General features: G+C 38.7%; 2 protein-coding genes across 3 annotated transcripts; one reads left to right on the top strand and one right to left on the bottom strand.

The window, feature by feature from the left end:
* Positions 1 to 260: 260 nt before the first annotated feature.
* On the bottom strand, positions 261 to 7,350 carry LOC116263375 (protein TIC 22, chloroplastic). The gene is made up of 9 exons (XM_031643093.2): positions 6,982 to 7,350; positions 6,563 to 6,892; positions 6,363 to 6,425; positions 5,091 to 5,165; positions 3,484 to 3,534; positions 2,571 to 2,630; positions 2,384 to 2,455; positions 2,261 to 2,296; positions 261 to 667 (listed from the first exon to the last, which is right to left on the bottom strand). Exons 1-9 carry the CDS (start codon positions 7,126 to 7,128, stop codon positions 581 to 583), a joined length of 921 nt encoding a protein of 306 aa, XP_031498953.1. The 5' UTR covers positions 7,129 to 7,350; the 3' UTR covers positions 261 to 580.
* A 3,291-nt stretch (positions 7,351 to 10,641) lies between these two features.
* Positions 10,642 to 12,819, top strand: LOC116261807 (S-adenosylmethionine synthase 3-like). 2 transcript variants are annotated; one of them, XM_031640684.2, is made up of 2 exons: positions 10,642 to 10,724; positions 11,332 to 12,819. In XM_031640684.2, exon 2 carries the CDS (start codon positions 11,332 to 11,334, stop codon positions 12,505 to 12,507), a length of 1,176 nt encoding a protein of 391 aa, XP_031496544.1. In that variant the 5' UTR covers positions 10,642 to 10,724; the 3' UTR covers positions 12,508 to 12,819. The 2 variants fall into 2 exon arrangements, with proteins under 2 accessions (XP_031496544.1, XP_031496545.1); XM_031640685.2 differs by having other exon boundaries at positions 11,294 to 12,819.
* Positions 12,820 to 13,145: the final 326 nt, after the last annotated feature.

The following is a 13,145-nucleotide window of genomic DNA, read 5'->3' as shown; positions in this document are numbered from 1 at the left end:
GAAGTTGAATCTGAGTCGGTGTTACCCAATTGAATATGAATGCGGTTTCAGGAAAGTATGGGTTCAAATCCAATTATCATGATATAAAATCCGGTTAAGGTGGATATGTCAGTGGCTTTTGAGCCTGAAATAAGCAGCAGGAAACGCAGATGCATCAACTCTTGCAAACTCAGAAGGATTGATCACTTACAGATCTTCAAGAAAATTGATGTGGTTATGTAACAAGTCGCTCTCTACATGATGGTAACTGTAACGAAGACTAGAAAAGCATAATTCAAAGATTTCATTAAGTCTGATAAGGGTTTCCTGTACATGAACGTTCATCACCCCACAGGAAAAGATCTGACGTCCTAGTAGTCTCTTTTTGTGCTGCTACTTACCATCTTCTATAAGCCTCTATTCGGTATCATTCGCTAAGTTTGGTATCAGGAAACTCGTTCCTAGATGGGAGAGGCACCTGTTCTCCCTTTTATACAGCACTCCAGCCATGCTCCTGCTTGGAGAGAAAAATAAAACTACCACCTCGCTTTTAAACTTCTTTACTCTTTAGCCAGATCTGTGTCCAAAGATTGATTAATTGTCAAGCTTCTACTTTTATATGCTGGGAGTAGCTTTTACCAGGTGGGATAAAGATCAGATCTTCCCAGCCAGAATTCTTGCTATTAATCTGCAGTAAAAAGAACAAACCAACTTGTCATCAGTAAAACAATGCTGGAGATATTTTGAACCGGATACCATGGCAAATGTGCCACAGACAAACCAATCTGGAACTTGAGTTTTAGAAACAGATATGGACTCAACTGGCAAAAAATGAAAAAAAAGCAAGTTATACTGCAGGCTACTTAACAAGGACATATGGAAGTGTCAATGCAGCTTTATGTTTCACACATGCCTTTGAACAGCCTATGATAGGCCTTTGCTGATCCAACAAAAACCAACCCAGAGACAACCGGCTTCATGCAGATTGTACAACGAAATATGAGGTTGTCATGTGGCTTTCCTTTGATTGTTGAAATACAAATATGAACACACGTCCAATACAAGGGCATGAAGAGTCTCCTAGATTCTACTGCCCACTTGAAACCCCTGCCCTTTCGAGTTTAATATTGAGACATCCACAACTCTTATATGCGCAAATACCAAGTAATATGTAAGTAAGACAGACTCTCCAAACAGATTGCCACAACCAAGTTGACACAACCTGGGTGCAGGTGCAGGTGTAAGTGTGGCTCCAGTGCAGGTGCAGTGTGGCTCAGGTGCGATTTGGGCACAACAACAAGCACACTGCTTTCTTTTCCATTGAACATTAATAAAACTATAGCTTGTTCATTGTTAATTGCTTGTTTTATTGCTTGTGGACAATTAACGTACAAACATATATACTATATCGTTGCAACACCCACACCCAGGTTTTTTTTTTTTGGGAAAAACGCTGCACCAGCACTTGTGTGACATAGAGTACTATGTACCTTGTACTTCACACCCATGCCCGTCTTACCACATCGAGTAACTGAATAAAGAAGTAATATTACTCTCTGCGCTCACAAGAATGGAAGATCATAGCATGTTACCTAGAAATCTCCTGTAACCAACTTAAACCAGCCATTAAACTACACCCACTCGTTGTAATAGTGCTCCTGAGTCCCTCACAACACCAGACAACACTATCTCCTCCACATGCTCAATCCTTATGTGCTCCACATGCTCAATCCTTATGTGCCCAAGGCCCCAGAGAAAGACCCATTTTCCTCTTTAGGATAATGATCTGTCAATCTTCTAGTTAGCCCCACCCTCTTCCATGAACATCACCAAAAAGAAGCTCTGATGAATGAACCACATGAAAGACCTTATGCATTTTATGCTCATTAGAGTGTGGACAATTGACTGTCATATGTGGAGATTAACATGTTTCTTTTCCTCAACAAAAGGCAAACCTAAGCAGTCCATGCAGTCACTCCTCTACAATTCATAGCAGTGTGTGTTGGCTTTGCCAACAAACACAATATCGAAAGGAGGCATCTCTAGTGATGAGTAGGCATTCTTGGAAAATATTAGTAGTAAATTTTACTGTCATGTCAGAATGATAGCATCTTGATCTACTTTATGAATCAACACATAAAATGCATTTAGACACGATCACAGTATGTAGAACACTTCCCTGACAAATTTTCAGCCAAGTATGACCTCAAGAACTCTAGGTCACTTCTTATGAAATTAACAAATTTTATTGGAGGATTAGGGATCAACAAATTGATCTCACCTCCATCTTCTTTAAAACATCTTCTAGACTGCCAACCTGCAGGACAGATAAAGGCGTAACATAGATTAAAGGATCCTACTAGAACTGAATAAATAAGCTAAGAATGGAAAACTTTTTGAATACCATGATATGCTGAGACAAGCTTACACCTCTTGATACCCTGGAGACCTTTAAGAGCTCTCTCTCTATATCTTCCTACAAGTATCATAGCCAATTGATCAATTGATTGGCAATATAGTTCTGATTTTCTCAGTAACCTCACCACAATTTCAGACATCAGCATTAATGAAACAGAGAAGATTTGGCAAACCTTTTGGAAGTATATTGGACAATATCGCCTATTTTTCTTCTTTACAACTAGAAGGTCTGACTGCATGTATAAAAGAAACAGCAGTGACCAATTATGAAAAATACAGATGAAATAACTGAGTCGCAATATACACATGGCACTTGTTCTTACTTCTTTGACAACTACAGGGTCTGACTGTATGAACAAAAGAAACAGGAGCAACTAGTTGCATAAAATACTGATGAACCAAATAAATCACATAAATACTACAGGTACATGGAACCATCTATCAGATATACCAGTTAATGCACACACCTACACACACACACTTTGTACATTACATTCTAACCTTATTTTACATCCATAAGTCTTTTTTAACCAAATTAATAGCATGATGTGATATCCATGCCTAAAAATCTAGAAATCAATATAAAAAGTAAAAGCATGTCTTTCCCCTGTGTTATCAAATTCCATGTATGATGCATCGAATAAGGAAACTCCTGAAAGCTTCTTCAGTTCATATGCCAATGAAATGCTTATCTAGCTCAGAATATCCTCATAAAAGGTATGTTGTTCAAAGCAGTCCCTTACAAACCCTACAATGTCTGAGTCCATATCATTTGCACAAAGTCAAACCTAAGATTCAGCTAAGAGCACACCAACCCAAGAATCACTCACTGAGAGGGTTCTGTTTAATGCACTAATAAGAGATGAATTCAGTACCAAGAGCTTTGCTATCCATGATCATTAGTAAACGATAAGAAAAAGTGCTTGTTCCCTGCTTTCCTGCTGCATCCTTTGCTGGGAAACGCTCAAGGAGACAAGGGCTAACAATTGCTAACAGAAGAGAGCATGACGGCCACAAAATGAGAAGACCACCAAAAAAAAAAAAAAAAAAAAAGACACTGAACCCTGCATAGTGCAGAAGACATACCTGAAACACAGGGACACCATCAAATGCTTTCGTGGCCCCTGAAGCTTTCAACTGAAAAGCAGGAAAAACATGAACTACATGTAACCTCTTGTCAGGAAGACAAGTAGTTAACAAAATATGAATTATACAATATTGAATGGAGATTATTCACACTTAGCCTCATGTTAATGCACCAAGCTTCTTCAAAGAAATTATTTCACATAGTATATGTAGCATAAATAATTCAAAAATGATATTCTTGATATTTGACAAATAGATTCGAACATCATGAAAGTTATCAGGAACAAATAGAAAACTGATTAACTAGAATTTAATGAGTACTTTCAACGTGTGAAAGTTGTTCAGATATCATCTATTAAATGTTACCTAAAGTAAAATGAAATTCAACAGTAGAACAATTTTATTTCGAAGACTCCTGATGCTAACCACTGTTCTTCCTCCTCCTTTCAACTTGGATTTAGTATTCACTGGGAAAAACTTAAATGAGGTAAGAAAGAGATGAAAATAAAAGATTAAAACCACTTCCAGTGAAAACTTTTACCAGTATTGGGAAAGTAGGTACCCACGTCCAATGGAAAAGAAAGAGAGGAAGCAGGTTGGTGAACTATGTGATTTACATGATTCATAATGTTACTTTATGTTTTTTATTAATTTTGGCACTTTAAATGTACGGTTATATACTTATACACCTACTTATTGATTTTAGTTTAGTCGACCAACTTGAACAATATAGACTCTAGTCATGACTAGTCCTTTTGGCTTTTAGGGTCTTGATCCTGTGTCAGGTTTCTGAATTTGACAATTAGGCACATGACACTGTGATTATTTACAAAATAATGCACATAGATGCACCATGCGGGTACAGATACATGGATTTACATTATGCATCTATGCACAGATGCAAACACAAATACACACACACAAAAATGCATGAATGCACATCTGCAAACATGAAAGACCACATGCATGTATATACATAAATATACTCCGGTATATGCTGTGCAGACAGACATACAGAGGTTGATGAACAAGCATTCCAGGCATTAAAAAAAGATCATTATTAGCACATTACTTATTCTTCAGACTTGGATATTCTTAACGGGCCATTTCAAAACTTTAAAATATAAAAATAAAAAAAATGGATAATAGGTTTTCTAGCATTTGTCTGGCAAAATATAAAGAAACAATAGAAAAAAATGAACTTTTTGAAGACACAAAAGAAAGATAAAGAAAAAAAATGCATGCTCAAAAATATGAAAGACTTTTTAGAGGCCAAGGAAAAAAAAAAGGAATATCTCGGGCTAAGATCATGACAACATTATGAAATTTTTACTTTTGGTGATATTCTGAGAATATGGGTAGCCAGTATTATGTGTCGGCTTCAAAGTAGTAAAAGTATTGAGATAGTTTCAAAGTTTTGTGAGACATTTGTGACTATGGAGTTGATATGATCCACAACTGCTTCACAATCAGGAAACTTAAATGAAATGATCAACTGTTGACTTGTTCAAACTTCAAACATATGAAGACTGATTTAGGTCAATTAAAGAGAAAGACAGGGCAAAGATTGATGAATGAATCTCCTTTAAATAATATACAAATCTAACCTCCAAAGCGTTCCTTATTTGAGTAGGATCAGGTAAAAACCTGAATGCGATCCCTTCAACTTTTAGCATATAAACCTGCAAGAACAAGAAAATGGCACCTGTTAGATCTATGTCACAGGTATTCAAAGTTCAAACAAGAGAATGAGGCAAAATAAAGATATGCTTGATCTGGATGGCAGCTACAAACATTAGGACGTTGGAACATCATTACATGCACAAATACATTTACACACAAATATAAGATGTTACTTGTTTCACTACAGCTCCGACCTAAAAATGTTACATGATATTTTCTATTTTGAAGAAGAGGCAAAGAAAAGTACAACAACAACGACAATAATGACAACAGTAATAATAGCAACACTAGTTTGTTATCATTTCCAAGTTCACTCCTATCCACAAGATATATATACTCATTTCATATCATAATTATATAAATGCACACTCTCAAAGATGTTAGGACTAAACAACGCAAGGTTCTTGCATGTGCAAGGAGTACTCTCACGCTTTATGAGGAAGTTAATATTTTTCATTTCTCATTGAAGAATGAAAGGTATTGTTAATGCCACAAGCAAATATTTGTTGCTTCTAGCGGTAACAACCGACAACAATCTTGTTGCATGCTACCTGCTTAGTGTACAACCAGTCGGTAACAAGAAATGAAACATGCACATTTGCAAGAGAACGCCTAATCAAAAAGCAGAAAGGGAGTTTCCTTTTTTCCAAAAATAATTGGTGGTATCCAAAAACTGGTTATTGCCATTTACCTAATCTAGGACAACCAGCCAAGACTGCAGTAACTTCAAGTTTTCAATCAAGAACACATTCTTCAGCAACACAAGTTGGCACATTTAACACAAACAGCTAAGCCACGCACAACATCATTAACTAAACCAACATATAAAAAGTTCCCACAGAATGTAGTTTAAAGCTTAAACTTCATAATCTTTGTAATAGATGGATGTGAAATCGTGAATTTACATATTCTTGGCAACAAAAACGTCTGAATACTCTGAACTTGATAAATAGACATTACTGAGGATAGAGTTACAATTCCTGATTGCTTCCTACCCATCTGGAACCTAGCAGACTCCAACGACGTGATTCTCTTAATAATGCTCCAAATTTCAATCCACAGTTAAATGAGACAAAATTAAACTTGAAACGATTCCATTTCCATCAAAATTCACCAGCATATCTTTTTTTTTTTTTTTCAGATTAGTAGACATATAAAATTAAATTTTACAGACACCTGAAGCAATGCTGGCCTACCTGGTCAAGCGTGATGGGCACCACCCTTGCACCCTTTCCTAAAACCGGTTGGCGCAATTGAACCTGCAAGAGACAGCCATATTTCCCATCCAATCATGAATTTATATGGGAATGTTAGAGAATCCAAAACAGACAAGAGGACGAATAAAAAGAAACAGAGAAGAAGTGAAGAGAGGGAGCGAAAAGGAGAAATGGGTCACCTGAGCAAGAAGGGATTCGGCATCCTCCTGCCTAAAACACAGTAACCCAAGAGACCTCTGTCCGTTGGGGTCCGAAACGAGGACGAACTCGTTGTTGGCATTGCTCACCGTGTATACCGCAGTGCCGGCGAGTGTCTTGGCGACCTCCTCGGTGCTTAGAGCTATATCAAAAGCGCGCTTCGGCTGGAATTGCTCATGGGAAATTGCAGCAAACGGTCGCACAGGTCTCCGACCGATGGGCAGATTCCCCACCATACTCCCAATCCGCCTCTTGCCTTCTTCGATTCTGCAACACGCCTCCGCTTCGCATTGCATCCATTGCTCGCGAAACTGCACTTGCCAAACAAAAGAAGAACAACAATCAGAGAAAACCAGAGAGAAAAATTAAGACGGAGACAGAGAAGAGACAGAGAGAATACTCTGGAAAGGGAGAGCTGGATGAAGCCAGAGATAGAAGAAATAAAATGAGGAAACGGTTGCGGTGACGACGAAGGGGATGAAGATGATGCTTTCGGGGTTTTGCGGGAATCCATAGCCGAGAGAGGGAACGAAGAAGCCTTCTGCATTTCCTTTCTTTCTTTTGGACAATATCTGGATTTTTGGAGTCTTTCTCTTTTCTGGTTTTCCCTTCTCTTTTTGTTTTACTTTTACCCCCCGAGGCGTTTGGTTTCTGGGATTTGAGGGAAATTGGAAGAAGAAGGGAATATGGGGAGGGGCGAAATTCAATTCAAAATGGAAGCTGCCCTAAGCGGTCACTGCTCTCACCCTACAGCCTTGTTCTGGTGATATCTTGAGTCAGTGAAACCTAAAAAACCAGGAAATTATTGGGGTATCATTTTATTTCTGTTGGATAAAGTCACCTTCTATTGTTAAAGTCGTATCATCCAAGCCTTTTCTTTATGAGAATAGCGTGATTTACCTTTTGAATATTTCCTAAGAATGGTATAACATCGATGAAAGCTATGTATTTAGCTGGAAAGTATACAAGATCCCGCTTTGCCTAAAGAAAAAGTGCAAATTTTTCTCATCTTAGGTGTGTGATTTTCTACTTGTACTACCGCCCAGTTAAAACTTTGTTATCGAAAGGCAAGATTGATTAAATAGTAACCAATTCTCGAAGTTCAGTTTATCAAGTTAAATCGAGCCGAAGAAGTTAGCTAGTTCATCCATTCTAGTTTCGAAGGGACACCCATTTAGTTTCAAACATAGAGAAGGTCACCGTAACAGAGTGACACAAGTCTCACACTTTGCTTCTTTATGAGCTTTCTCGATTAGGGTTGTACAATGTTCTCAACTTTCTACTCATATCCCAAAGCGGCAGAGAGAAGAAAAGCAGTTTATACTAACATTCCTGTTAGGCCCGGTACCCAACCCGACTCAAGATTACAAATGGTTGACTAACTTGAGACCAATTTGTATATGCGCCACTCATTGGTCAAATTGTTGGCTCGAGTGAAAAGATGAGCTCACTTAATTTAAGTTTAGTTGAGTTACCAAGGTTTGACTAAGAAGAGCTCCAATACACTCCTTGTTAAGGCTTAGCATCGGGTCGGGCTGTCGGTGGGTACCCCGTACCCGGCTTGACTCTGGTCTTGGCTCGAGACCGAAAAAAGGGGTACTAGGCTGGCCTGATTCCTTATCGGGCTGGCTCGGTAAGCTCGGGTGAGGCCAATAATGTTTTTTTTTATATTTATTTTATTAATTTATATATATATATATAATATTTTTATTATGATTAATTATATTTATATATTATTTTGTATTAAAAAATATATATTTTTTTTTAATTTAATCGGGCCAGACTGGCCCGATGCTCAGGCTTAACTTGTCATTATGTCAGTGTTCCTCTTTGGTGTCCTCGGTATCTTCCATTGTTGGTTGACGGTGGGTTCAGGCCATGTAAGGACCCAAGCCAAGCTCAAGGAGACTTTATTTGTCTTGAAGTTGGCAAGTTGGCTCATAGACAACTGCATTCTCAAGAGATATAGGGTATTTGGACAATGATCTAATTCATTGCTCAAATAAAATTGAGGCTCGAGTTGGTGCAACTATCATCGGGTTTAACACAAACTTTTTGATATATGGCATAGACAGTTTTTTATGTCCTTCTTCATTTATCTTGTTTTTGTTTACTTTGACAGCTCCACTTCCACTGACATCTCCCTTTAGAAGCTGTTTGAGGATAATAACAGTATGTTACTGTTTCATGTATTACCTCAAAAAATATAACAGATTCATAACACACTTTTTAAAATGTCCAATAAATCTAACTAATTTTTGGATTAGATACATACAATAACATAATGTGTATTTTCAAATAGACCTTACCTTTATGGTCTATTTGAAAAACAAAACAGTATGTTACTGAATATGTAAGCAGAGATTCACTGAATATCTTAACAAGTAATATAGACCTAAACCAAAATTTTAGAACAAATTCATAGAGCATGTACAAACTATTCCACTTGGTAGTTAGTGACTGAATCTGCCTAAATATTGAAGTGGATGGAGTATATTTGTATAACACTAAAAGTAGTATTGTACAAATTTTCTGCAATATTTGAGGTTGGTTTATTCGGTACTCTCTCAATGTTTTTTTCTACCAAATGACCTCTCAAATAAAATTTTTGACTCGATCTATTGATGTCCTTAATATGGAGGCCACAAGAGGCCACAAGGACCCATTCCTTCACCACCATGGAAGTAACCTCGCTGCCCCAAACCTTGTGGGCCTTGAGTACTAAAGTTTGGGTTCTAAGATGTCAAATCACTTTATTTGTTTGTGTATGTATGTGTGTGCGCGTGCACTCACATGAAGTAGGGAGACTGTAGGTATAATATCAACTTAGATTCGTTTTAGACGAAATAGTAACATGGGGATATTGGCTGGTAAAATATGAGAGGTTTCAGTAAGTTTTTTAACTTTTCTCTCCCTACAAGTAATCTTAGACCCACAGTCCAGATTTCTTTTAACGGGGATCTATTAGTTAACAAATTTTCAATTAACCATGGTGACTTGGGTTTCGTGGGGCTGTGGACCCAAACTGCACAAATTCAACCACTAATTTAAGCTTCACAAGGGTTGAAGGTGACTTTTTTGCTATGCTATTAACACAAAACCAAAGAGGGGTATTTTGGTAATGTTAACTCATAACACATGATTCTTAGTTATGGGCCATAAAATATAACCTACTCTAGTTATGTCCTTATTAGTTATGCAGGCTTTAGTTAAATTTCTAGAATTTACACATACATGCAGGTAAAATTAATCTATATATGATACTACATAAATGCCATTTTAACCTAAATCAGGCACTACAGATGAACTTTTTGATTTTTTCACAAATTTATGAAAAAAAAGAAATTGGAAGGCTTTACCAATGCCATCACAATTTTAAAGTCACATGGACTCAATTTAAAATTCAGATTCAGAAGTGAATTTAAATAATGTCAAATTTAGGTCAAATTCACATTGTAAAATAGGACTTTGAATTTGAGCTCGACTTTTCTTCATTGGTAATCGAATCCAAATAATATGTAAACATCTGAAAAAACAGCAGATATAGTTAAAATAATAAACTATTCACATTGACATCCCTAGTCATGGACACGAACTCCAAATAACGGTGACAGATTCAAATAAAAAACTAACTCTATTAAATTCTTTAGGCAAATGGAAAAAATGCACAAAAGATAAACTGATTTCTTCCATCAGGTTACGGAGCGTCCCAACATAAAAGTAATAAACATTCACTTGTGAAAATTTACTTCGTTCCTTGTCCCTTTCATACTCGAACGGACGGACCCCTCTTGTCTCGTGAATTTTTGGATTGGCTCCTCCGCCTTCGGAACACATGGCACAGTCAGATGGACGGGCAATCACCTGAACATTCCGTTCGAGTGCCACGTTTGCTTCACTTCCCTGAAACTAAGGGCTTTCCTCTAAGACCGTGGAGGAAATGTCTCCATTTTTAGGTGGGGAACGAGGCGATCCGTTCACATCGGGATGGTTGAACAATTCAGACAACTAAAAACTTTCGGGCCAATAGAAAATAGTGTTATATAAATCACCAAGTTCCCTCATATTTACTCTCCTTTCCTTTTAGAACAGTAGCAGCAGGATCTCCCCTTTGGCCTTCTGATCTTCTTCTTCCTTCACGAGGTATGTTTTAGAAACCATGATTCAATTCTGCCAAATGTTCCTCCTTTTAAGAAAGAAAGGTTAGATTCCAATGCTTCAACTGGTAAGCGTTCTCAAGAAGTTTCTCTTTAGAGCCAAGTGCTTTCCCACGAGAGGGAAGAAAGTTTCTCAATTTCTAGAAGTCTTATTACAGAATGAGGCGAAAATCTCCAAGTTGTCTTATATTCGTTCACCTTGTTCTTTGTCGGTAGGTGATCTTATTCATCTGCAGCAGCAGCAGTATCTTATTCAAATACTGTCTCTTTTTCCTTAGAATACACAATTACATCAAAATTAGCACTTTTGCGGCTTGATTGTGATCAAATATAAGTTTTTATGGCAATTAAACATGAAGCGCTGAAACTCCTCACGAATATTTTAGATCGACAATCGCAAACCAAAAATGTTGCAAGAATGGTTCATTATAAGGAACTGGTTGATAGTGTAAAATTTGCAGAAGAAATACTGAATTACCGTGACCCTCAGCATATAATCAGCCAATTCAAGTTCATTTTTAACCGTATAGAGCAACTGAATTATGCCTTATGTAGGTTCCCTCTCAAACTTCTAGCTGTTGTGATCGCTTCAGATGGATACTTTTCTCTTCACATCCGAGTCCGTCAATGAAGGTCACCCTGACAAGCTCTGCGATCAAGTCTCTGATGCCATTCTTGACGCTTGCTTGGAACAAGACCCTGAAAGCAAAGTCGCCTGTGAGACCTGCACCAAGACAGACATGGTGATGGTCTTTGGGGAGATCACCACTAAGGCCAAAGTTAACTATGAGAAAATTGTCAGGGACACTTGCCGGGGAATCGGCTTCACCTCCGCCGACGTCGGCTTGGACGCCGACAAATGCAAGGTCCTGGTGAACATTGAGCAGCAGAGTCCTGACATTGCCCAAGGCGTGCACGGGCACCTGACCAAGAAGCCGGAAGAGATCGGAGCAGGAGACCAAGGCCACATGTTTGGGTATGCCACAGACGAAACTCCTGAGCTGATGCCCCTCACCCATGTGCTAGCAACCAAGCTGGGTGCCAGGCTCACCCAGGTAAGGAAAAATGGGACCTGCGCATGGCTCAGGCCTGACGGCAAGACCCAGGTGACTGTTGAGTACAGAAATGATGGTGGAGCTATGATCCCGCTTAGGGTCCATACTGTGCTGATCTCTACCCAACATGATGAAACAGTTACTAATGACAAGATCGCAGCCGACCTAATGGAACATGTCATAAAGCCGGTGATCCCTTCAAAGTACCTTGATGAGAAGACCATATTCCACCTGAATCCGTCCGGCCGGTTTGTTATCGGCGGGCCGCACGGCGACGCGGGGCTCACCGGCCGGAAGATCATTATTGATACGTATGGGGGGTGGGGTGCCCATGGTGGTGGTGCATTTTCAGGGAAGGATCCGACCAAGGTTGACAGAAGTGGTGCTTACATAGTGAGGCAGGCTGCTAAGAGTGTGGTTGCGTCCGGCCTAGCTCGGCGCTGCCTGGTCCAGGTTTCTTATGCAATTGGTGTGCCAGAGCCACTGTCTGTTTTTGTTGATACGTATAAAACGGGGAAGGTTCCTGACAAGGAGATATTGAAGCTGATCAAGGAGAGTTTCGATTTCAGGCCAGGGATGATCTCTATCAATCTGGACCTCAAGAGAGGGGGCAATTTCAGGTTTCAGAAGACTGCTGCTTATGGGCATTTTGGCAGGGACGACCCAGATTTCACATGGGAGACCGTCAAAGTTCTCAAGAAATCAAAGGCTTGAGATGGGTAGCTGCTAAGAAATTTTGCTTTGTTAGTGTTGATTCTCTTTCTGCTTACTCTGTGCGCTCATATGCTGTTCTGGAACTCATATGCATATGCATGCCATTGGATTGTTGTCTTCAATTCTTTTTTTGTTTTTCTGGTTATTTTTTCCCTGATACTTGATTATTTGTCTTGCTGCGTAGCAGCAGCGGATGCTTATGAAGAATGCAGCCGATATAGACATTTGCTTGGATTTTTTGTTTTAATGTAAGGCTATTTCTTTTGCCCTTCAGCATGTCCTTAATAATACGTGGTTTCATTTGTTACTTGACATCGAATTTTGCCTAGCCGTTTATTCCAGTGTAAGCTTGTAGATGTGCTAGCGTGTCCTATGTAAGAAGAGAAATCGTGCATTAGATTAATACACATGCACAAGCATAAATTTGGCAGAGAACTGTATCTACCATATATTCCGGCGGAGGCTGGAGCCAGAAATCTAAACCTCACTTGCATCTAACTACAGGAAAAAAAAAAAAAGTGGAAATACCCAGCATTATCTTTATAGCATTTGTGCAGCTGCTTAGAGTTATTCCCCCAATTGCGCAGGGTCACAAGTTGCTAAATAAAATGTGATTCGTAACATGATCTTATGAAAAT

This window comes from Nymphaea colorata, chromosome 10 (assembly GCF_008831285.2).
Source record: "Nymphaea colorata isolate Beijing-Zhang1983 chromosome 10, ASM883128v2, whole genome shotgun sequence".
NCBI lineage: Eukaryota > Viridiplantae > Streptophyta > Magnoliopsida > Nymphaeales > Nymphaeaceae > Nymphaea > Nymphaea colorata.
This window is presented reverse-complemented; position numbering and strand designations above follow the sequence as displayed.

Bases quoted from the DNA above. Each gene is read 5' to 3' on its own strand.
- LOC116263375 (XM_031643093.2), bottom strand. From the start codon at position 7,128: ATGCAGAAGGCTTCTTCGTTCCCTCTCTCGGCTATGGATTCCCGCAAA. The intron at 6,426-6,562 runs GTGACCCATTTC...TGTCTCTTGCAG, and splicing joins CCGAATCCCTTCTTGCTCAG to GTTCAATTGCGCCAACCGGT. The intron at 2,297-2,383 runs GTATTCAAAAAG...TCTGTCCTGCAG, and splicing joins GCTTGTCTCAGCATATCATG to GTTGGCAGTCTAGAAGATGT.
- LOC116261807 (XM_031640684.2), top strand. From the start codon at position 11,332: ATGGATACTTTTCTCTTCACATCCGAGTCCGTCAATGAAGGTCACCCT.